The 26,971-nt window shown below is 35.9% G+C and overlaps 1 protein-coding gene across 5 annotated transcripts in view; it reads right to left on the reverse strand.

Moving 5' to 3' along the window:
• Window positions 1–756: 756 nt before the first annotated feature.
• tmem44 (transmembrane protein 44) overlaps window positions 757–26,971 on the reverse strand; it is a 59,088-nt gene continuing 32,873 nt past the window's right edge. The window contains exons 3-11 of one of the 5 annotated variants that reach the window (XM_039766145.1): window positions 25,231–25,321; window positions 23,754–23,920; window positions 19,599–19,685; window positions 19,047–19,217; window positions 15,845–16,006; window positions 15,296–15,400; window positions 14,310–14,423; window positions 8,609–8,641; window positions 757–2,928 (exon numbers count right to left, since the gene is read on the reverse strand). In XM_039766145.1, coding sequence (XP_039622079.1) covers window positions 2,695–2,928; window positions 8,609–8,641; window positions 14,310–14,423; window positions 15,296–15,400; window positions 15,845–16,006; window positions 19,047–19,217; window positions 19,599–19,685; window positions 23,754–23,920; window positions 25,231–25,321 — 1,164 coding nt within the window. In that variant the 3' untranslated portion in view covers window positions 757–2,694. Of the gene's footprint in view, window positions 2,929–8,608; window positions 8,642–14,240; window positions 14,424–15,295; window positions 15,401–15,844; window positions 16,007–19,046; window positions 19,218–19,598; window positions 19,686–23,753; window positions 23,921–25,230; window positions 25,322–26,971 lie in introns of all 5 variants that reach the window. The other 4 variants (XM_039766126.1, XM_039766136.1, XM_039766153.1 and 1 more) reach the window with 4 other exon arrangements.

A 26,971-nucleotide genomic window follows, 5' to 3' on the forward strand; every position in this document is an offset into this window, starting at 1 on the left:
TGACTGAAACACTTTAAACAGATTCCATAAATGAACAGTTTTTCAAAATGACATCAGTATATATATATATATATATATATATATATATATATATATATATATATATATATATATATATACATGTTCATAGGTCTGAATATAATACTCCGATCTTCACCCTCTCATGTAAATGAACCAACCAGCTACTGGCTTCTCCTCAGGCACTGAGGTCTGAGGTTCATTCACAGTAAGGGGAAGCAAAGTTATGTAAACCAGACAAGCCCCAATTAGGCGCAAAACATGCATCGTATACTCTTTGAATTATTTGGGAGGTGCCAAGTATAAGCATCTCTTAAATGGGCTTAATATTACAATTTGCACAAAAACTCCACAAATATTGACCTCAGTTGTTCACCATCAGCAATTACTTGAGGATTATGCTGTTCACAATCATTCCTGGCATGTTAAAAAAGCTCTCTGTATCCAGAGTCTCGCTGGGAAAACTGACATAATGCATTGACTTTTTCACATACATTTAGCCAGGACATGTAAAGCAAGTAGGATTTATGTGTTGTCACACACGGCAGCATAAGGGACAGCTTAAGGGCACTGGTGATTGCAATAACCTGCCACTCTAAGGATTGGTGATATGTTCTAATGCCTTTTCTCTGCCTCTCTCTACAGACAGGACGGTTAACAGCTGTAACATCTCTGAAGTCACTTCCAGTATCCATCAGCCTGGACCCACCTCTTCTTGCCAGAAGGACATATTTCCAGTTTGACAATTATGAAATCAGTTTATTGTGGAACTCCCATCTGAAAAGACATCCATTTTTCTTTGCACAACTGCATTCCAATTATACAGTGTCACCGGGTGGTGCCCCAACTGTTTGTCATGGTCTGTTTAATTTCTTACAGAGTACAATGTTCAGAAATAATCATTATACTTCAATTTCAATGAATCTTGTGAGTATAATAGCCTTTTAGTTCTTGTGTCTAAGTATAATTATAAGTATTGGATTGAATAGCAAAATTACAATTGTACAGTCATCATCAATGTAAACTACCTAGTTAGCTAGCAGTTCAAATAAATAGGGCCAAATACAGCCACTGTAAATTTATCTGTTTCTACTGCTATTCAAAAAATTACAATATTTCTCTGTGATATAGATTCAATCTTTTTAAATAAACATGAAATGCAAATTAAAAGAAAGAGAGAAAGAAAGAAAGGAAGGAGGGAAGGAAGGAAGGAAGGAAGGAAGAAAGCGTGGCAATATAGTCCAATTACTACATGTTTAGTGCAAAGCATGCCTCAAATGCATATTTAACTAGGAAAGTCTTGCTGACACATTTAAAGCACTTGCCATTGTCAGCAGACCAATTGCATACAGTATATTACACATTTAAACAATACATGTAGTTGCTATTCATGGTTGTTGATTAGGTCACATCTATCTGATGAACTAACATTTAATAAATTTGTATTAATTTTGCAGCTTTAATATTCAATGATATCAGATTTGAATTGCTTGTAAAACTAATTTGAAAAATCAAACAACAATTTGCAGTCTGAATGGAACCTCAGTGGGCTGTAGCCAGTATGGGCTTTTCAACTCATATTTGTAATTGCTAGTTTTCTTTAGCACCACTCCAGTATTTCTACCATTTTTAAAGGTAGTATATAAATAAGGCACTGGATGTGTATGTTATTCTGATGGTCGCATCCCAAATTTGTAAGTTTTTGGTTTTCAGGACTGTGACTGCAAATTCATCAGCAGACAGGATAAAAGGTTTTTGCTTTTTGTGATCTGCGCATAAATCCTTCTAAACCTTTACTGTATTCTCTTCCTGATTTATTTTTGTGTCTTGCCAAGTTTTCAACTTCTTGCTGGAATTTTGACTGTGATTTTTGCCTCATGCCAGAGTTTCGGTCACTTCATTTTATTTAATTTTTGTTTGTTTTGCCGTTTGGATGCATCTCCCGGTTTAACTCTTTTGGACTTTTGATCATCTTTTGGGCCTTTTTATTTTTGCTACATTTAGGCCTTTTGTTTTCTTTGTGGCCTTTAAAGAAATTTAGGGATTTGCTGATAATTTGGGCTGTTTACTTAAACCATTAGCTGTGACATACATTTCCCATAACAGAGCAGAGACTCAAGATGAGGTGGCTTTACAATTTTGCAAGTGTTAAGAAATGATGCAGAATAGTTTGAAAAGTGTCAAATGCTGCTCTTTGCATTTGCCCAGAGGAACACTGAATCTTCCACACAGCCAGTACCAGTGTTATGCTTTAGGAAAGTGCAAGGCTGTCAGAACATAACACTAAGATAGTTTTTAACGTTAAATTTCTATTTAAAATGGCTTGTCTTTTTTGTAATTTCAGCATATAAAGTAGCAGCTTTATCACCATAGTGTATTTTCTGTTTCAACAAGAGGGAAAAGTTGAAATTCACATTACACTATTTATAAATCCAATACCCAACAAGAAAAAGCATTCAAATAAGATTTACAAATAGCTGGCAGTATAAAATACATCCCAATTGAAAACTGTGTTCTTCAACAATACAAAACACATATGCATATATGGTTGTACCTTAAATAATGATGATACTTGATATTTATTCAGTTTTTCCAGTTTGGCATATTTCCTCTTGAAATATTGCAACTACTGCAGATTAAAGCTAAGAAATTTCAAGACTAAATTAGAGTTTTTGTTTACTTTCCAGTCCTCCTTATTTCCTCTTCATAATCAGCAAGAATGGCAGAGGCTCTCTCATCCGTCATCATGACTCTGCCTTCATAGTACCAGAAATCTGATATAGCATGTGAGGCAGTGTCCGTCTGGGGTTCTCTGACCAAGTCTTGGTGAATTGAAGCTCCCTTGTTTACATCCTCTGGGTCTGTATTTAGTCCTTTATTCCAATTCTGATCCATATCTTCAAAATCCCACTGCAATGTAGAAAATAGCAATTAATGATTTCACAAGCACTCTATTTTCGACTACTGATTCACCAGAAGATGGTACAACAATATTGTCCTGTTCAGGGATGTTTTCTGCCTTACTTGCAATTACTTCCAGGATAGGCATCACCTCCTCATGACAATGAACTGGTTAAGCAAGTTAGAAAATGTATGGATGGATTGATTGAAAAAGGCTCAATTATAATTTTTTATTCACAGTTTCCAGTACTTGACTTGAAAGAATATTCCATCCATCCATTTTCTGGACACTATTTACAATAGCAGGTTCATGAGAGGCCAGAACCTAATGAAGCAGCTTTAGGCAGAAATAAAGGATCAGCCCTTGATTGAAATCCAGTCAAACACAGAGCACAATGACAGATATTGTATCATTTCTTAAGTGTTATTTATTAATCTCTCTGGAATAATAAAGTCTACACAAACAGTCTACATTAATCTTATCAGCCACACTCGTATTCACTCATACTAGGCCAATTTTAGGTCAACATGTAACCTAACAGCACATATATAATCTTAATTGCTCTGAATTTGTGAAGTTAATGAAATAATGAAGTTAATCACTAGATATGTATTGGCTTTTTCATGTTTCCTTTACTTCATATCATTACGTCTGAAAAACATGTGATTCGCAAGTTATTACTAAGCATAATACCAATGACAAGTCTTTAGCCCTCAGTAGGCAACTTTCTAATTTCAATACTTTGGCTTATAAAACATGTTCAGTCTTGTTTAAAATACTTACCAGTTAACAATAAGGTGGCAACAAATCAAACAGTGCAAAATAAGAACATCACGTGTTCTTCATTAATATTTTGAAACCTTAATTCTTAATGCTGACAAATGAAGATATGTGATTCATTATAGGTAAAAAGCATACAAAAATAACCATAACTAAACCTTTGAAAACATCTCTTTTTTGAGCAGCTACAGTCAAACAGAAATAGAAGCAGGCCACATTTCTACATTAGTAAAGCTGATGCATACTGTTCAATACAACCCTGCAATAATATTCACTACTGAATTATGTGATTACGACTCAGCGATAAGGAAGACCACAAATTAAAATGCTATTTAGGTTTATAAGGTGACAATGCTCCTATATATTGTCACAGGCGGCTGGGGGTGGAGCTCAGCCGGGACGCCCGAGGGGACCGGAGGAGGGCTGGTGCCTCCTCCCGACCACGAGACGCCAGGCAGCGCCTCGGTGCCTGAAGAACCCTGGAGCCCAGCACTTCCGCTACACCATAGTGGTGGTAGAAATAAAAGTGTGCTGGGTGAACAAACGATGTCTGTCAGTCTGTGTCCCGGTCCCGTTCCACTATATATATATATACATACAGTATATATACAGAGAGAGAGATACAGGTATACTATTTTGGGGTGATTCTAATTTTAAAGCCTTTGTGAACTACTGTCATTAATTCCCTAAATAGTAAACCTCAACTGTTATGCACTAGCAAGATATTTTCCAGTATCCACGTTGTTGTATGTTTAACAAAGTCATATTTTATTTTCATTTTGTTAAATATTTACAACATCACCATTTTTACGGGTGCCATCATTTAGTGGTACTGTCATTGTGATGCATTGGTCATTTCCTAGAGGCATGGTTTCAGAAGTTGTGCAAAGGCATACAAACTGTTGTCAAAGTATCATCTTTATCAAAGATTGTTAAAAAAAACTAAAACTACATGCTTTCAGAGTTCTATTAGAATTCTCAGTGTACAGTGTCTTTTGCTACACATTTGAGTTCAACTGTACTTTATGGCGTTTTTCCACTGCATAGTACGGCACGACACGGTTCAGTTCAGCTCACTTTTGGGGGGTTTTCCACTGGGAACAGTACCTGGTACCTGGTCCTTTTTTTAGTACCACCTCAGCCGAGGTTCCAAGCGCCGAACCGTTACCAAAACGTGCCGTGTAAACTGCTGGTCACTGATTGGCCGGAGAAAATCGTCATTACTGCGTCACTGGCTATTCTTTTCTTTATACACGCGGAAGTTTGTGTCCCGTCTCTCCATCGCTGGACGCAGTTTGTTGCATAAGTGGATGAATGTTTCTTCAGACATTCGAAAGTTCTCCAGCCACTGAGTGTTTGTAAAACCGGGAACAATCACATCCCACCACTCTGAAGCACGGTTAAATGTCCAAACAGATGGTCTGTTGCGGCGACTTTTTTGCAAAATGTGGAAGATCTGTAATATACAGAATCAGCATTTTAATGTTACAATGGCAGTTAAGTTCATTTTATGCTTTGCAACAGTGATAAAAGTTAGCTAGTGATGTGCTTTTTTTAGATGCTTACCCTTGCACGTCGTCGAGCTAAAGTGTTGTCGTTGTCTGCGTGTTGTTGTAAAAGTTCCACGGTGTCATGGCAGTTGAGGCGGCGCAACTCTAACGACACGTGAATAATCCCGCCCACTCTAAAGCGGTACTAAACTGCAGTCGAAACACAAACCGAGCCGAACCAAGGTGAGCTGTACTGAACCGTGCTGTGCCGTACTATGCAGTGGAAAAGCGCCTATAGTGTTTTTGTTTAATTGATAGCTCTTATAGTCCTTTTGTTTTTCTTTTTAACTAGATTCACCTTTAGACGGTTTTATTTCTCATGTGCTATAGTGGGCTGTTATATTCTCCAGTCATGATAGAACAAAGCCAAACCTACCTACAATGCAAAAAATCAATTATCATGGCCTAATGCTTCTTGCATCGGATTTAAAATGAAGAAAATTCATTATTCTGTTATGTGATGTTTCACAGTTGGCATTGTTTGTTTGATGCTGTACTTTGTTAGTTTTATCTTAACATTTAGGGAACTCAGCCAACACTTGACAATTGCCTTCTTTATTTGCTGTACAGTCACTGAAATAATTGTGAGGACTGAGAGCACAACCTGTAAGTATACATACCAAGGTACTCTCTTGTGCTCATGTGATGTTGAAGCAATCAGTGTTTTAAAAGGACAGATCTGTGTCACGCGAGTTCTCCACTTTTTCTTGATATCTTATGAAACTGCAATATTTGTGATGATCCCGAAGGTTACTATTTTCTTTTTGATCACCCACTTGTAGTTTTCTTACTATTTGCCACATTATTAACTTCTGGGAGCTGATCAGTACGAAGACCAACTCTACTTTCCTAATGCTGGAGGGATGAAGAAGATCCATGCAGCTTACTTCAAAGGACACCAGTTAGTTTCTTGCTGATGAGGCTTAGAGTGAAGCCTTGCTAAGGTAATACCACATGGTTCTCCCTGTTACTCTGTTTAGTAACTAGATGTTTCTTAACTTTGATCCTATAAATTAAGTGCTGAAAATAGATACCCACATTGAAAAGTGAATGAATGCACCTGATATTAAACGTATCAGGCTTTTAACCAAACTTAATTCCCAGAGGCTGAGCTTATAAACCTAATACCCAATATAAAAGGAGTAAATGCAAATTTAAATTCAACGCAAAAAAAAAATCAAGCTCAAGTCAGCCAAAAGTTACAAGACAAGATAATTCATTTGATGTATGCATCAACAACTACAAGAAGTTATTTCTTGTATAGCCCAAAATCACACAAGGAATGCCTCAATGGGTTTTAACAGGCCCTGTTTTTGACAACCCCCCAGCCTTGACTCCCTACGAAGACAAGAAAAAACTCCCCAAAAAAACTGAAGCAATCTTGGGAAAGTTAATTCTGAGAGAGACCCCCTTCCAGGTAGGTTAGGCATGCAATTGGTGCTAAAAATGAGATTAATACAATACACAAAACAGAATGCAAGTAATCCTCTTCACAGTGCTAGATGGCCAATCAATCATTACCACCTCAGAAATACAATTCAATAGTACACATTACGAGATAGAATGCAAGAACAGATTATACCACTTACTAAATACAGACCGATCACATATGAGGATACATATTTGTTAAAATAGCTAAAAAACAAATTAGAAACAAATTAAAATAAACGAAAAACAGCAATTTATCTGTTCATCAGCTAATTGTAGAACCACTGCTAGATTCCAGACCACAGCCAACAAGCCACGTCTGTTCTATTGGCCATTCTACAGCTGAGTCAAACAAACAAAATAAGTAAGAAATATGAACATCAAAATTCATGTTAATGTCACAACAACAAGTGCTTCAGACACAATGATAAAGAACAACACAATAATGAAATCAATTAGTTAACGTTCCACTCAACAAATAATACTCAAATACAGGATGATTTTCACTCACAGTGAAATACTCTGCTTGGAAGCAGCTTGTGATATGAAAACCAGTATAATTCCATTTGCAAATAAAGGTAATGTTACATGGCAAACTGTAGTTTCCCTAAGAGAATAAAAATATAATTCTCACCATCCACATGTTAATGAATACATTTTTACCAACAAAGTAAAGACAAAGATTCAAAAAATCACCTTTGGAACATTATCCATTTATTCTATAACACAATGGGGCCTAAAAAGCAAAGCCTTATTAAAATGCACTTTATAACCTTACTGTAAGGTTAAGGTGTCTGTCTTCCTTTGACATAAGAACAATACTCAGGCTTGATTCTGTCCCTTTGTACTCACTCTGATATTCTGTAAATAAACCCTATCCTCAGTTTTATTCTTTAGTGTTGTTACATGCGGCATAGTTAAAATGGAAAACCATAGTAACTGATCAATTACAGGTACTATGCATGTCAATTAAATGGGTAAAATGTGACTTTTAAAGACATTTAACTAGAAAAGATATAGATAAAGATAATAAATACAAAATATGTGACACTGCTGAAAGATTTTTCCCAGTATAATACTGAGTACTTATAGAAAAGAGACATACCCTACACCATACTGGGCAGCGCAATGAACTTCATTGTTCTTTTCTATCGAAAATTGTATTTGTATGGTAAACCAGTTCATTAAAAAGGAGTGATTATAAATAAATAATTTTTGTAAAACATACTGTAGAGTATCGTGTGATCTCATTTTATTTTATTAATATTGTCTTTGAACTGTGGAATATGCTGTTTAGTCGCCTACTCTAAAAAGAAGGAGTGTTATGCTTTTGTTTTAAGTTAACCATTACATTTTTGAGGAGTACACATTATTGGATGATTTTATGGCTATCTATAAGAATACAATGCCTGCAATAAATCAAGGTTTACCATTAAATCAGATAACTGTGAGGATGATCTTGTCTATAAGGCTAATTTATTACAGCAACAAAGTAGATAAAGAAATGTTTAAAAGGATTCTGTTAGAGTGTTTTAGAATCATTAAATATGTTAGTTTTGGAAAGAACATAATGATTTTAAATGACAGCAGCATTTCATATTCTTCACTTAGATATGTATCAATTTGTAAGGTATTAAATGCCTAATGTCAGAAGTAAGTTTTTACTAAATACTCAGGTGAGAGATAGAAACAAATCATTCAAAGCCTACCCATGTGTAATGATACTACTATATGTGGATATCTGGTTTAAACAAATACATTTATAAATATTACTTAACCACAGTTTTCATCTATAAGAATTATAATCGAATTCCAGGACTTTAAAAAATAACATATTTGCGTGATATTTAAATCCAGAAACAGGAGAACTAGCAAAAAATATATTTCAAGAGCATGCATGCATGCACTGTATAATTAAAAAGACGCATACCTGTTCTGAGTTTAAGGCTTCCATATATTTTTGCTGTGGAATGAAAACAAATCAAATACCCTAAGACAGTTTAACAACAAATTTTTTTTTCAGCTACACAACATAACATTCTCCTGCTTAGTCAACTTCAGTGTCACAAGGGCCAGAACCTATACCAGGAGCATAAGATACAAACAGTTTCTGGACATTAAATCAGTAACTGGGTGCAGGATTTAAATCCAGGATCCTGGATCTATTAGGTGATAATGTGAACTAGTTTAAAGTTCAGCACTGTTGGGCTCCATTATGTTTAAAGAGTTAACAACTCATAAGCAAAATGATGTGAATATGACCAGTTTAATACCTAAAGAAAGAAGAATTTTTGCGTAGCTTTGGACAGGATCTCAAATCATTGAAGCATGATAGTCTGGTAAAATCCACTCCAGTGACAGGCTCCAAAATTTGCACATGTTTATATTCATATCATGTTTAAATACAAAAATGACCAATAGTAATGTTACTGGTGTATTTACAATATTTTAAAGTATTTAATAGTTGGTATGAAAAAATATTATGTCCTTGTATTTTTCTTGTGCTCTTCATTTTGCTGAATTTTCTATTATAAATTATTTTATTAAAACAAAAATAATAATAAAAAAAACTTAAAACATGTCAATGTTAGCATGCGACAAAAGTAACATTTAATGATTATCTGAATGTTTTTCATTAATATTGTTGCAGATAATGCTACTATAACACTCAAATCAGCATTACTCTGTGAAAGCCTTATCAAAATGTGCCCTCTTGTGGACTGATCAGTAACATTCCCCCTCCAGAGACCAACACAAATATTTACTGAATGTGAAATACACATAATTTAGAAGAAAGAAACATTTAAAAGTTGTAATCAAGAACAGAAGAATGTAATGGTATGCAGGTCTAGATTGACTTTGCCTGTGTGCATTTTTGTGCATAGTGTGTAAGTGTGCTCTACTATGGACTGAGACTGTTGGTTCCTGACATTTACGCAGTCCTCCAGTTCCTAACCTATATTATGTGGGTTTACAAAAATTGATGACTTTTATCCATTCACAATTAATTTATCCCATTTTTCAAAGCTGATCACAAATTAATCTGACTGAATATATTTTTTGAGTGATAAACAACTACAGTACATGTCCCACATAAAGACTAAAATTCACATCAGGAAATATTGTAAATTCTACATGAAATTAACTCTAGCCACATTTTAAGAATGGGGCCGATTTATTATGAAGCAAGACCTATGACCACTAAAATTCTTAAATACGACTAAATACTGATAGCAGACACAAGATTCAGGTATTTCACATGCTCCAGTAAACAATATAAATATAATAGACATAAACTTTTCAATGAAATATTAAGCAAATGTAAACATGGAAGGTAAATGGTAAATGGTAAATGGCCTGTATTTGATATAGCGCCTACTAGAGTTCAAGAACCCCCCTAGGCGCTTCACAACACAACAGTCATTCACCCATTCACACACACATTCACACGCTGGTGATAAGCTACTTTGTAGCCACAGCTGCCCTGGGGCGCACTGACAGAGGCGAGGCTGCCGAGCACTGGCGCCACCAATCCTTCCGACCACCACCAGCAGGCAAGGTAGGTTAAGTGTCTTGCCAAAGGACACAACAGCTGCATTCTCATGCCGAGAGCCAGGATCGAACCTGCGACCCTCCGATTGCTGGACAACCCGCTCTACCGACTGAAATTAACTCTAGCCACATTTTAAGAATGGGGCCGATTTATTATGAAGCAAGACCTATGACCACTAAAATTCTTAAATACGACTAAATACTGATAGCAAACACAAGATTCAGGTATTTCACATACTCCAGTAAACAATATAAATATGATAGACATAAACTTTTAAATGAAATATTAAGCAAATGTAAACATGGAAGGCTTGGATGAGGCCTTCAATGACCTCTTGGGCACAGCCATCAGCAGTATGTCTGTTTGCAGAAAGAGTGTCAGCATTGTCGAGAGGTTTACTTACCTTGGCAGTGACATTCATGTCTCTGGTGACTCTTCCTATGAAGTCAGTAGATGGATTGGGAGAGCGTGGGAGGTCATGAGGTTGCTGGAAAGGGGTGTGTGGCGCTCCTGATATCTATGCAAAAGGACGATGGTCCAAGTCTTTATAGGCCTGGTGCTTCCTGTCTTGCTATATGGTTGCGAGACATGGACGCTATCCAGTGACCTGAGATGAAGACTGGGCTCCTTTGCTACTGTGTCTCTCCAGAAAATCCTTGGGTAACGTTGGTTTGACTTTGTGTTGAATGAGCGGTTGCTCATGGAGTTCCGAATGAGGCACATTTCCTGCATTGTGAGGGAGCGTCAGTTACGGCACTGACTGGACCAGGCCGAGTGGCTGGACCAGGCCAAGGGGTTACCCATGTAACACCTGGCTGTGGCAGATAGAAGGTCATTTCCGGTGTGTGGGACTAGACACCTTGTCTGCCTGGGGGGTTGCCAACTGGGATCCTGAGTTGTTTTCTTCGTGTAGTGGGTGCGGCAACACACTGTACCAGTGCATGCTCTCCAACTTGACTTGACTTATAAACATGGAAAGTATATGAATGGATTTTGAATTGGTAAGCAAATGAAAATTTGCCAGTCAAATGAACAATTCTGTTTGTTTTTCCTTCTCTAGATTATATAGCAAAAATAAAGAAAACAAAGCATACAGAAGAAGCATATGGATATCAAAGCAAAAGAACACTGAATTCTTTACAAAAAGCAAGTTAGTAATGAGAGGCCATTTAAAGGAAAACAAAAAGAGATATTTCCTATGATATACAACAAACAGAATAAATCAAGAGTGGAATGTTAGCACAGTTTGTATATTCTGTCAAAAAGTATTTTTCCCTGGGTTCTCTGGTTTTGTTCACACATTCCAAAGATGTTATGCTGTTTGACTGCTCTAAATTGACATTGTATGAGTGTGTTTTGGTGTGTGTGTGTGAGTGTGCTCTGTGATGGACAAGAGTTAGTTCTTAACTTGTGTGTGATGCTCCTAGGATAAGCTCCAAGCCATTTGCAACCCTGAAGTTGATAAAGTGTGTTTGAAAAGAGATGAATGGATCTACAGTATAAGGATTAATTGTGACAGAACTATTAAATCTGAACTATAATTGTAATAAAAACATATTTACTTAAGGAAAAGTTTTCAACTGTTTAAAAATCAACAAGCAAATGTAGCAATATGAACAAAAAACAAGAAAAAAGAGAAGAGAGGTTGAATTTAAAGAGAACAGTAAAATTTTAAATCCTCTGACTTTATTTTTTTATTCTTAATTAATCTGACAGAAGCAGATTTTCTCACACTGCAGTGATGTATTTGATTAGGTTTACAGAAAGACAGAAAGAAGTAGAAGCCAAACTGCACAGGTACAAAGCAGGGAGACAAGCTCTATAATGTCAGTTCTATCACTTGACTAAATGGAAATGATTAATTGAACCCATATTTGAGCTTACAAGAAATCTCTTTGAGAAGTCTCTGAGATCTTTATAAAGAAAATAATACATGTATTTATCTGTAAAGAGAGCTTAGCTCACAACAGCCATATATATTTACTACATGGAAAAGAAAAAAATCATTAAGTGCCTGTCCACAGGAAGAGGAAGTCATGAACTTATGAATACTATATAAAGAACCTGAAAAAACATATTCTGTGGTGGATTTCTATGGAGGAAAGGGTGGCACAAATTAGGGATAGGTCCCTGTATGACCGCAGTTGAGACAGGGAAAAACCCACCCTGGCAGTGGGAGTTGTAAGTTAAAATTCCAGTGTGAGAATAAAGATATATTCTAAATATATCCTGAGGCATCATAATGAGAATGGCAGTGTGGTGTCCTACAAGGAAGTTTAGGAGATTTCTTCCAAATGCTAGAGGGCAGGTATTTTACAGACAACAGCAGAGTTACCTGATCCGATATTTAAAAGTAAGAGACTTCAGAGGGTTGGAAAGATGGCAGAATATGTCCTGGTTAATTGATGGCAGAACATAGTACTAGGTCAAAACAAATGGGACCATGTTTCCCATTTTAACTGTGAAGTCTAGAAAGCTTAGAATGTGGCCAGTCATTACACATTAGACAGACAGTTAGCAGAGTGTGGTATTCAAGTATGGTTCTCAAGTTGTTTGTGAGACTAGATCCTTGTCTCCTTGTAGCCATGCTTCTAGCCATGGCCACAAAGACACAATAGGCCACTGGAGCAGTGTCTAGCTGGTGTCCCCATACAAAAAGACCATGGAAGTTAAACCTAAGAAAGGGACATTAAAGCCACCTTAAGCCTACAGTTGAGAACAGAGCCAAGATAAAGACTCACTGGTGGGAAAAGGTGGTCAGAATCATGAAAAATGAAACAAGAGATGAGTAAGACAAACATTTTTTGACAATGAAGTGTGGGGCAAGGTACTCCACCTGGTAGACACTTTGTACCATTTGTACCTACAGTATGTAGGAAGTTCAAATATGCCAGCAAGGCTTATTTTATCTTTGTTTGCTGTAAACTGTTTCCCTGTGAACAAGGGGATGGCAGGCAGAAAACAATGGCATAGAGAAAAACTGGGTCAACAAACCAATAAAACAGGCAATTTTGGGGAATGGGGGCATGACTGATGGCTATAAGCCTTGTGGATACATTGGAGGGGATAGTATCCTTATAATTATATAATTATTATTAGGAGCACCCAAATTGCTAGAGGTTGGGCAATCCATCAGGTGCCAGTGATGCCCAAAATGCATGCACTTGGGAGTTTATTGGGTTGGCAGAATACCTCCTGACAGATGAAAAAAAGCTCAGGATTACTAGTACCAAGTTGCCTTTTAAGAGCGAAATCCATATGTACTGGCAGGAGACCAGTGGTTTTCCTCCATCCCATAAGGTCTGGTAGTGGTAGGAGTAGGGCAGTGTGGCCCTTCAAAGTGATACAGTCCAGCAGCTGCCAAATAAACCTTTAAGGGCTACTGAAGGCTCAGTAATTGCAATAGTTTCTATGTCCTCACGATATCATGGTTCTGTCCCTAATCCCTGATATAATTATTGTTTGACTTCAAAGTGACCATCCAAGGAAGTCTAAAGCAGTTTGTAACCAGGAGATCCACTGGTCAAAAGTGGGATAGTGAAGTGGGGCAATGGCACACTTGGCAGAAGGAAGAGAGCTCAAAGTGGGGAGTGGAAAGACAGCGAATAGGTGAAAAAGTAGTGATTACCATTGTACTGAAGAGGGAGACAAGTAGGCAAACCTCCCTATAAAGTAACCAGGGAGTCGAAATCCATGAAGACTGATAAAGAGAGGCAGGAGATTATTTTTTCCAATGTTTAATTTATTACAGTGCTGTTCCTGTTGCATTACTTTGTGTTCAATTTTGTTTTCTTCTGTGTTTGTTTACTAAAGTAATTCTGATATTTTTACAGGTTGTGGCTCATTTAAGTATTATTACATGTTTGACTGGACACCACAAAGAGTGCCTTCTCTCATTATAATACATATTTATTGATTAACTTTTTTGACATGGTAAGAGATCACCTCCCAGCTTTGGAGTTACGAGAATAAAGCAAAGTTATCTGCAGCCTATCCAATACATGCATACCTCAAGCTCTGAATTCAGGGATATGACATCTGAAGAAGCAACAGAAGAAGACAACTCCACATTGATCACCTTTAAAGGAGGATAGGATGGAGGTTCCAGGGTCTTAGAGTTGTCTACTGAATAAAAGCATTCACTTGGGCTATACCGCCCCTCTCGTTGTAGTCTTATCATTCCAAATGAGATCTGAAACATGTGACACCCATTCACTAAAAAAGGACAAAACTGTAACGAACCACTAGCAATCACTCATGCACTACTAACTGAATGTTGACTCAAAATTGAAAATGGCTCTCATAATTTTTGTTTTTTTTATTTCAGAACTACAGAGTTATTGAGTTATTTGTGAAAACCTAGCATGTTAAAAATATATTTTAATTACACATCAATGTAAATATTATACTTCATTTTCTTATTCTAAACTCAATATTTATTAATTTACCAAATTACAGAAAAGACTTAATATGTCTGATATTTGTCTTTTGAGTAAGCTTATCCAAGAGAGGAAAAAAGTATCATTGTTATTTATATATCGTTAATACAGTAGGCCCAATATTTTATTATATGAGAAATATGCACTTAATTGAGCTACAGACATCACAGAAGACTACAACAATTCCTAAAGTACTTCTAAAGGATTATACAAATTTCTTTTTTTTTTAACCAATTCAACTTCATTATTCACTTCCGTTAAGGTAAGCTTCTATGAATAAAAAGTAGTTTTACAATATAGAAAAAAACTGAAGGCGTCAGTAAGGATTTCTTTATGATAAATACTAGCAAAGGGAAATTACAATATACAAAAATCACAAACTGTAACACTAAGTCAGAAATTCTCAATGATTCTAACATAATTTTTTTGTGAAAAAATATTTAGCATATATTTAGCAAGCTAAGTTAAGATATCTTCACAGATATTTTTTTAGGTTTTTTCAAGAATGACTACTTTAAATTTCTTTTTATATTATTTATTCTTGTTTTCAAAAGAAAGTTTTTCCTAAAACCATTCATTCTCACAACTTTTTGTAAAATCATTTAATACAATGTATAAAAAATACCTCCTGAACTGTCTGAATGCTCAGATCCATATAGTGTCCAATCTCAGCCATCTTTTGAAGATAACGATTGTTGGGAATAGTAGTGAGTGGTACCCATTCAGATTTCTTCCGAATAAAAAAAAAACTTATGAAAACTTTAAACAGTTTGAATACTTTATGCTAATTCTATATACAACATAAATTATTTACCATTAAATGATATAAATAACATAATATTGGTTCCTTTCATCAAAAAGAATGCACTTTAATTTAGAAACTACTTACAATGATATACTGTATGTCACATACACACATATAGTACTTAATAGAATGTATGAAAAGTATTATAAAAGAAAAGATGAACCTAAAACATTGCTACCAAGTTATGCAACAATACTAATGTATTGACTTTGAAAGTGGTGGAAAATGAAAATACGGAAATGAAGGTCCCCCATGTGTTAGCCAGTTAGATTATCCATAGGAGAAATCTGATGTACTACTGTGTATTTTGCTTGATCGTTTACCAATAATTAAAAAGAATGAGATCAGATGGTTGTTGCATTATCTTACCGTCTTCCCTGTGGCTTCAAGCTGGATCTCTTCCTCTATCTCTTCCATGTCTTGATAAACAGGGCTCAGGAGCACCTGGGTGTCTTGTTCTTCTGCTAGAACCTGGTCTAGACCTATATGGTGAGCAACCTTGGTCACTCTCAGGTAATTAAGCAAAAGAATCTTTATTGTAGTCAAAGGGAAACTGTGAACAATATGAATAACAACTTATCATACTATTAAATACAGTAAAACTGTGAGGATTAAATGAACCATTGTGCAATTAAAGCAGTCTTTAAAGCATAAATAAGGAACATGTAATATGATGTTTTTAAGTGTGAAAACATTTTAATAGTGGTCTAAATGACTAATGTCAAAAACAGGTAGCACTGTTGTAATAACCTTTCCAACAGGAATAATGACTAGGATATGAAAACATACTCATTATTTATTTATTTATTTATTTATTTTATTAAATAAATTAACACAAGAGAGACACACAAGGAGATTAACAAGATTAATAAAAGAGAGAACACAAGACAAAACAACAAAATCTACAGCCTAACTATACAAATGTTAATCCCAGTTGGCCTGGTGGAGGGACTTGTCCTCTTATTTACTCATGAAATATACAAAACATTCTATTTTCTCAACTCCAGTGTCCCCTTGCATCTCTTTCTCTCTCTCTCGTCGTGACTTCTCTTTCCCTAACCAGTTAAAACACTGCCCTTTCAAACCTCCAAGTTGTAAATTCAAGGTAGCCTACAGAGTCAGAGGGGCTACTTTTGCACTTGAGGCACTGCAACCCAGTCCTTCAGTTATCTTAAAAGCATCTCTGCAATAGTCCTATTGCTGTCTGTTTTTTTAACACTAGAATTACCAAAGCCTACGAAAAAACTTGTAAATCCGGCCCACCTTAAATCCCTTTGCACCTCTCTGTCAGCATCTTTTGTCTTGTATATGTGCCGATCAAGACAAGAAGCAAGCAGCCTACTATTCCATCCCCCCACCGCTGCAGAACAGGCACAAAGTTCTCCCAGCTCATGCCTTGATTATCTGGGAGTGAAGTACTGGAGTTTTAGAGTGAAAATAATAGATCGTTATTTGGAACACATGCATTTCATGTATGTTCCATTTCTACAATAATCTGTGTAAACGCATCATTAAAACAGAAACGTTTTTCATATTTTAGTAATAAATGTCAAAATATAGACATAAACTACATACTGTGTAAAGCCTGAAGTCCAAAGATCAAATAAACACTTTCACAAAAGGTTCAAGGATGACGCAACAGCTTCCGTGGCGCAGTGGCAAAAATTGCTGACTTGTAATCAAAATTCCCCGGTTCGATTCTGTCTGTCTTGTATATTTACCATTTTGAGTAGTGAGTTACTCTTATTGTTAATATTATACAATAAAAAATACATTTGATATGCGTCTGTAACAGCAGGTGTAAATTTACAGAACTTGTAAGTTATCATTTTTTTTTTCACTTTTATTCTCTCAGTCACGAACATGATATATACTATCCTCCGCCCTAGATCTGACGCTGTTAGTTTTTATTTGAAACTGGGAATAACTGTAGATCTGAGTGGTGTTTGGTGCTTTGGTAATTTTAGTGTTACAAGAGTAACACTGTACATGGTTTAACAGCCTGGGACAGTACAGTACACTGTCATCTTACCTAGTTTAGTTCTTCTTTATTGTAGTCATCCATGGTGTGGAAGTGGCCCGGACACAGACAGGCGGACATGTTGTTTTCACCCACAAACACGTTTATTTACAATAATCCTATTTACAAAGTCCAAAAGTGCACACAGACCCCCCAAAGTCCTGGCCACACAACGCCTTTCTTCGCGGCCCCTTTTATTAGCACCCGAATGTGCTCCTGGTGGGTTCCGGCAATCACCCGCCGACACTCCCCCATGTGGCGGAAGTGCCGGCTGTACTCCCGGAAGCTCTCTAGGTGTCCCTGCTTCTCCTTCCCCCAGCACTTCCTGGTGTGGCGGAAGTGCTGAGGTCCAGGGTTCCCAAGGCGGTCCCCAAGTGATCCAGGGCGGGTGTAGACCCTCTTCCGGTCCTTCAGGGCGTCCCGACCGGGCCGTCACCCCTGGCATCCCTGAAAATGGGCTCACACTTTCTCTATGAGAAGGGTCCAGAAACCCTGGCACCTGCTGGGTGGTCTGCCCTCTAGTACCTTAGAAGAGCAATGATCATTTCCTAACAGGTTTTGCTGCTCTTTCATTTTTCTGTGCACCCCTTAAACCCCTCACATGGACTTTTCACACTTCTGCACACTTCTGCCATCCAAGAGAGGATACTGCAGCATCAAAGCCAGATCTGCCAGGCTGCAGGACAGGTTTTTACCCCCAAGTTGTCAGACTCCTTAACACTATGCTGCCACCTGGAATCTTCCACACTGCCTCAACCACCTCTAAAAACACTTTCCTGCAAAGACAAGTGTGCATGTAGAAAAGAACTGAAAATCCCATACTGACCTTTTAAGTATTTGACACTTTTGATATCCTTCTACTGTGAAACATTCTGACCTGTCATTGTTTACACATATCTTAAACAACTATTATCATACACTGATAATTTCAGTATCATCTGTATCTATTATTTATTATTTATTTATTATATTACATATTGCTTACTACACGTCAATATTGCTGCTACTTCTTTGTTCTTGTCTTTGCACAATGTCTTCTCTTGTTTGTGTTTTAATTTTAAATTTTAATTTAAATTTTAATACTATTTTTAATTTATTATTTGCACTTCATGTTGTTACACTGTGGACTCTGAGCTTCACAATTTCGTCTATCTGTATACTTTTAAATGGTTGAGATGACAATAAAGTTCACTTTGACTCTTGTCCTCTCATAGCATATAATGTGTAAACAAGATATATAACCACCCTGTACTGCCCTAGCATGACGATATTTGTCATTAGTGCCTTCTTTTCTCTCCTTTCAATGTTCTTGCTGTGGAATGCCAATGCCCTGTGTCACCCTTGTCTATGAGGCCACAAACCCCACCGTAAAGTTCAAATGCTGTTTCATTTTCAACTCATAAAAGTACCTTGTTCTGAAAATAACCCTGAGTGCAAATAACAATCTACCTACATAATTATATATGATTAGCATTAAGGTTTTCTTTTGATATTTTTCACATTTTAAAGAACCATTAAATCAAACTTCCAATGAAGTATTTAAAAGGATACTGTGTTGTCAATTGCTGCAGTGCCCAATGAGTTTAATATCCATGGCAAGGCCTTCAGTATGTAGTCAGTCTGCTTGTCATGGCACAATATTGCTGATGCATAGATAACACTGGCAAGGATTTTAAAGATCTGAGACCACACCTGGGTATAGGAGAATTTCTTTCCATTGTACTAAAAAATGTAATACAAAGAGAAATCACATACTCCTTTGGCATACATGGAAATATTCAACTGGGTAAATGCTACTAATATTATATGTATCACTTTCAAGCAGATGATAATGAGCTTTGGGTCTTCATTCTATAACCAATAATGGTTCTTTTGAACTGTGGTCTAAATTGCAATTTCAACGAAAGGCAAAACATAAACATAAATGAAAACACAAAGCAAAATATAGAAATAGCAAGCAAAAAATAGAAAAAAACAAAAAGGATGAAAATGCACACAAAGTGAAAATCAATAAAACATAAACAAAAAACTGTAAACCACTATCCAGAATAAGTCTAACAGGCTGTATACTATGGACCCAAATATTATGGAAGATCCACCTACCATTTTTTGAATATCAGGGCATTTGGATGTCCAGCTTATGGTGAGCGCTACCAGTCCCAATGCATATCCTATAACATCAGTATTCTCCTGTCAGTATTTAAAAACAATTAAATTAAAAATGAAAATAAGATTTACCATTTATTTATTTATTAACCATTAAAATATACTAAAGAAATGTAATGCATAAGATGAAAAAATATAATCTTATAATGAGAAAAAGCGTAAAAGAAAAATAACAGCTGCATTGTTTTTACATTTGATAGGAAAATAAGTATGATATTTAATATAACCGTATTTATATTTAATGAATTTCCAAATAGTTTGAAATTTTTAATACTGCCTAATAGAAAAATGTTTAGTATAGATAGTTAACAAGCTTAGTTGATGCTGATACTACTATAACAGGGTCCTTCATCTTCATCCCTTAACTAGATTAAGTGAGTCAGGTTAACGTGTATTCTAAAATTCTGAAAGGTTACCTAATTACCAAGCAGTTTTCATGAACATGAATGCAAATCACTTCCTAAGTCATGACAACTTGGGAATAAATGCTCATCAGTTCTAAGAAAACTTTTATTTATTGGACAGTCTTATAGTTGTGTTAATTACTACATCTAACTACAAGCCTGTTATTAGACAGTAACATGTTGGCATTACAATAGTGCAGAAGTGGACCCAGGAGTTTGAAATGTATCTGAATGACTTTTCAAAGGACAGACTGGAAAATGATCTGTAAGCCACATTGGGACAATATTAAGGAACTCAGTCACTGCATCGTAGATTCCATTAATTTCTGCATCGAAATTACTGTATCCTCAAAGACAGTGTGCAGCTTTACAAATAATAAGGCCTGGATTACTAAGGAGCTAAAAAGTCTCCATAACTATAACAAAGCAGTTTTCAAATCTGCTGATAAAAAGAGGCTGAAAGGCACACAAAAAATGCTCAGAAAAAAAAGCTGAGTGAAGGAAAGGAAACTTACAGACCTAAAGTAGAAAAGTTGCTTAGAATAACAATTAAAGATGTCGAAACGGACTGGGAATAAGTACCGAACTCAAGCAATCCAGGGCTCAGTTGTTAGAAAAGAATGTGGACAAAGATAACACACTTAACCAATTTCTGAACAGATTTCCACTTGCACCGCCACCTAATTCCAATAGCCAGACCCCCCTACAACATTTCTACTGCCTGTATGTATTTTCCTCCTACCACTTCAAATGCTATTGCCAGTGATGAGTCCACCTTTGACCATCAGCATAGGCTGTCTATAACTGATGACCAAGTGAGGAGACAACTCAGGAGGGTACACGCATGAAAAGCTGTGGGACCAACTTTGTGGTATTTCCTGCTCTCTGTTCCAGTCTGTCACTAAAGCTCCAGAAAGCAGCACTATTATGGAAAACACCCTGTATTTTTTCTGTTCCTAAAATAAGGCAGGTGCATCTTTACCTAATGACTACAAACCAGTGGTGTTTATATCTTACATTATAAGAACCCTGAGCATGGGAAAGGAGCTATATGAATAAAATGTATTATTATTATTATTATTATTATTATTATTATTATTATTATGTTGGTCCTGGACTATGTGAGTCTTTTTGCAACAGACCACTAGAACCCACTGCAGTTTGCCTATCAGACAAAGAGTGGAGTAGAAGAATTCAATATCTGCTCCATAAGGCCTATTCTTATCTGGACAAACCTAAAATCGCTGTGAGGATTATGTTTTTTTTTAATTTATTTCTTCAATACCTTCAATGACATCCAGTCAAGGGGATAAATGATAAGCTAAGGCAGTGCTTCCCAAACTCGGTCCTGGGGACCCACTGTATCTGCAGGATTTTGTTCCAACCAGCTTCTGGGCTAATTAAGTGAACTGTTATTTCCCAAGTTCTGTGTTTTGTGAACAATATAGAAATTAGAAAACTAAGTTTGGTAAAAAAAAAATATATATATACCAAGCACTTATATGGGAATAATGTTTTTTTTTTTCTTTTTAACCATACTTTCATCTTGGTTTTCACTCTACTTTTCCAGGTGTTCTAATTATTTAATTAATCCATTATTTACTAATTAGTGGGTCTGATGCTAAAGTAGCTACAGCCTTTGATTATTCAGTGTTGTTTGTCAGCGTGTCTGCTCTGATCATTTTAATTGTCATTAATAAGATACAAAGAAGGGGGAAAACTGCTCAGAGAAAGGGCAAAATATAATGAAATCAACAAAAGAGAGTTAAGCATTTAAATCTATAGCAAAAGCAGAAATATTTCTAAATGTCTTATAAATGTAAAAATCATGCTGCTGTGCTTTTCTGAATGTAGAATAAGAGAAAAAAATACAAGCTAATTAAATGAGCTCAGTATTATTAGGTGTTGTCACTGATTATGAATCTGGTTGGAACAAAAACCTGCAGCCACAGTAGGCCCCCATGACAGAGTCTGGGAAACACTGAGCTAAGGGATTTGCAGTTGGATGAGCATATAATGTCTTACATAAATCAACTATCAGTCTAGCAGACTCACAATTTATGAGGTTCATGGACTATGTCTATGATGTGGATGTGACCAGCACTGAAGCACCACATAGAACAGTCCTGACACTTACTTTGTTCACCTTGTACACCTTGGACACCTTGGATAGATAGTAAGTCATGTCACCTGAAAAACAATTCTTAGATGATAGTTCACTAATGCAGATGGGACAGTCTATAGGAGTCTGTCAGAGAACTTTGTTTTTGGTGCAAACAGAACTGTCTATTACTCACCATCAGCAAAACCAAGGAATTGGTTATTAAATTTTGCAACTATTCAAGGTGTGGATGTGGAAGTGGTGAATTACTAAAAATACTTGGGGTTCACAGCAATGCGCATCTGGAGTGGTCTAGTAACACAGATCAACTATATAAGACTCTGTTTTCTTAAGGACTGTATTTCTTTAAATGTTCCACGACAACTGAAGCCAATGCAACTTTCTTTGTTGGTGTATACTGGGTCGGTATCATCAATTCAAGAGAGGCCCGCCAAATCAATAAGCTAATTAAGATTGGCATGCTGTTAAAGCTCTCTAACTCTCTATCTGCTGGAGGTAGTAGTGGAAAAGAGAATGAAGACAAAACTGATGGTCATTATAAATAACTCTTCATATCCTCACAATGACACACTATCAATAATTACTGTACTTTTACTTTTTGGCCTCTTCATACTTACATCAACATTCCTTTATAATGCCACATTGTAACTTCTCTTATTATTAGCCAAGTAAGAAGAGTTAGATGCATTTACCCGTGGGACAAATAAAATACTATCTGTACATCTATATTATTACCACAGTTGTCTTAAACGGAGACATATCACATATATATGTTTGGCAGTTCAATTTAAATCTCTTAGGAGCAGTAAATTTTTCAGATATACTAGGGTGGAATGTCTCAGTTATTCAAAAAACACAAAAATATAAAAATTAAAACTATGAGAACAATAAACTCACTATTTCATTTTATATTTAGCACCTCTTTAAATAGCTTGTAAGTTTACTGTTCATTATTATGTCACATCTTAATTCACTGTGCTCAATGAAAAATGAATGTTTTCTATGGTTTATCTAAGAGAAATATTACCTATTGTATATTTCCATATAAAGGCAGCTTATTTTAGACAATTTTTACACAAGTAAAATACTTATTTTGATTTCCCTGATAAACATTGTGCCACAGCAGGTAACACTTTTGTATCATAGCATTATAAATAAATATTCTTCATGACTTGAGGCATTGTGTCCCTGCAATTAAAATTATCTTTTAAAAAATGTTGAGGAACCTTAAATCACTTTGCTATAGGAAATAACATTACTCAGTCATTCTATTTGGACAAAAAACATATTACACAAGCAAATCAAAAATGACAGAAAGTGTCAACTGAATCCTAAGATGATATTGCTACATTACACGTAACTTCCACAAGAGGGCTCCTTTTTCAAATAAGTCAAATATCCGAACTTGATTCCCCCCATAAATTCTTAATGTCTTTAGAAACGTACAAACCTTCAGCAGACAATGACATTTTGTTTACATGGGATGCACTGCAGCATGCTACTCTGCTAAAAGATTTTAACAAAATGTTTAATATTTATATAAGGGGAGAGGTGATATCACACTACCTGCAGAAAGGTACTCAAAAGACGTCGTCTGGAGTCCTTGGTTTGCAATACATTAGGCCTACTTATACTCTGCCAGGTCCAATACCCTGACCCCACAGATAGAGGCAGCAAGAATAGAAGCAGCAAACTGTTTCTTTTTCTGCTGTTCCTTCTTTTCTTTCCACTACCTTGAATGAAACATGAGGAAAGCATCCTTTATTTAAGGATAAAGAATTATTAATTTACTTAAAAGACCCATCATTTTCATTGTTATAATTGTAGAGAAAAGCCAAGCAATAATTATTATACTTACATTATATGTATGTTCTTTCTCAGAAATTGAATAGATATAGGTTTCATATACATACAACATCAAAAAGAAATGCTGTGACATAAAATGAATTGGTAGAACACTAATATTAAAAAAAATAATTTTATTAATTACTATAATAGAGCATATATCAGTCATAACAGAATTTACTATAATTACTTAGGTGAACACAGAACTATAAGCTGCTAATATGGCAGATGATGACTGTTAAAGCCCATCATTGTTTAATCAAACATTTATACTGTATTTATAATTTTAATTTATTTGATAATACCTATCAACATACTTTATTGTGCAATTTAGGCTGGAAAGGTGTTTGTGCGTGTAAGTGTGCCATGTAAAGGACTGGTATCCCAATTCTTGTCTTCTGAGTGATGTTGCCAGAATAACTGCTAGCCAATAGCAATCATATGCTGGAAAAAATATGTTTTTTTGGCACTTTGCTGAAAAGTGATGCTAAATTAAAGAAAGTATACTGTTGAGTAAGCTATAGCAATGTAATTAATAACATCTTGGTGGAACAACTCACACTTTGAGGTAGTTTGAGTGGTCATAGTACCCTTGTTCCAGACCTTTTTGAAGCCAATTCAATACTGGTCACAATAAAACAATCTGGTGACTTTAAAATAAAGAGTAAAGTTGTGGAAAGCTCATTATAATCCTGATATGCAGAAACAAGATATAAGAAGAGGTGAAAAAAGAGAACTTGCTTGCATTGATTTGAAGAAGGGCAATTAAGACTAGATTCCCTTGCCAATAAAAAGAGGCAGAGTAAGCCAGTTGGGTTTTGTGCATGCATTTGATTTGCCACTATGTGTCTTTTCTGTGAAATATAAGCCGAAACAATATATTCTTTGACAGTTGTCTGAGCTATTTGTATAGCACATAACACTATAATTCTCTTCAATCATAATTTTCTGAATAACCATAATTCTGTGAGGCCAGGAAAACAAAAAGTACAGTCTTCAGAGCTTTTTAGGGTTTTTTAATTCATGTCAACCAACACTACAGTGTTGAAATCAGAGTACAGCTTTTTCATTTAATTATTCAGCTTTTTCACACTTGATGGTTTTACTGCACATTTTTAACCAAGAACATTACTCAAATCTTCTAAACTTGTAAACGTTTATTGGCAAACACAGAACTAATTTCATCTGTTTTACATACCTTGTCTGGCTGATTTCCATTTACAGAATGGAAAGAAGAAGAAAATAAAATTAACAAGATCTGCAGCAGCCATGTACATTCCAGTGAAGATCTATAAGTGAGAAATGTACATTTTATTTAATTTTTAAGATTTAAAATTAACACTAAATTTATTTCAATGGTAAGCTTCAAAATAGCAAACAGCAATTGTATCAAATATCATAAAATATTATACTGCCTTGCCCTGCGGTGGGCTGGCACCCTGCTCGGAGTGTGTTTCCTGCCTTGCACCCTGTGTTGGCTGGGATTGGCCCCAGCAGACCCCTGTGACCCTGTAGTTAGGATATAGTGGGTTGGATAATGGATGGATGGATTATACTGCCTAAACCTTTGGTTTTAGCTTTTGTTCTACAATGCAATTTAACCTAACAACAATCTTTTAATTTTCCTGGATTTCAAAGCTTTCTTTTTCGCTACTGGATGTATTGCATTTTACGGTATTTGCTAGTTTTTCAAATGATTTGGGGATTTTATTTCATTTAGCAAGTTCCAAATACATTTGACTAAATAATTGCATTAAATGGCCTTTTTGTATGTCTCAAAATGTCTGCACTCTTTGTTAAATTATTTTTTATTTGTATTTTCTCTTTCCTCTCTTTGTCGTTTAGTAACATATTATTTTGGCAGAACACTGAAATGATTCCATCCATTTATCTATTCTAAGCTCACTGCTTATTTCAATTCATGGTGTTTGGGACGTCAGCCTATGTCTGGAGCACTGGGCACAAATGCAAGATGGGACAAACATCTATTACACTTACAGTATGTACCTTCATACAGGACAAATTAACCTAGTATGGACATTTTTAAGATGTGAAAGGAAAACCCAAGAAACTGAGAAAGGCCAATACACACACATATAAAATGTACAAAGACAACAAATGCAGTGACATGTCCAGAATTGAAACTCCATTTTCTACACTATTTAGCCATCATCACTAACCACCATGCCATTGTAACATTCTACATATAACACAATATCATTGAAATACAGTGGTGTGAAAAACTATTTGCCCCCTTCCTGATTTCTTATTCTTTTGCATGTTTGTCACACAAAATGTTTCTGATCATCAAACACATTTAACCATTAGTCAAATATAACACAAGTAAACACAAAATGCAGTTTTTAAATGATGGTTTTTATTATTTAGGGAATAAAAAAAATCCAAACCTACATGGCCCTGTGTGAAAAAGTAATTGCCCCCTGAGCCTAATAACTGGTTGGGCCACCCTTAGCAGCAATAACTGCAATCAAGCGTTTGCGATAACTTGCAATGAGTCTTTTACAGCACTCTGGCGGAATTTTGGCCCACTCACCTTTGCAGAATTGTTGTAATTCAGCTTTATTTGAGGGTTTTCTAGCATGAACCGCCTTTTTAAGGTCATGCCATAGCATCTCAATTGGATTCAGGTCAGGACTTTGACTAGGCCACTCCAAAGTCTTCATTTTGTTTTTCTTCAGCCATTCAGAGGTGGATTTGCTGGTGTGTTTTGGGTCATTGTCCTGTTGCAGCACCCAAGATCGCTTCAGCTTGAGTTGACGAACAGATGGCTGGACATTCTCCTTCAGGATTTTTTGGTAGACAGTAGAATTCATGGTTCCATCTATCACAGCAAGCCTTCCAGGTCCTGAAGCAGCAAAACAACCCCAGACCATCACACTACCATCACCATATTTTACTGTTGGTATGATGTTCTTTTT

This window comes from Polypterus senegalus, chromosome 1 (assembly GCF_016835505.1).
Source record: "Polypterus senegalus isolate Bchr_013 chromosome 1, ASM1683550v1, whole genome shotgun sequence".
In the NCBI taxonomy this organism is placed as follows: Eukaryota; Metazoa; Chordata; class Cladistia; order Polypteriformes; family Polypteridae; genus Polypterus; species Polypterus senegalus.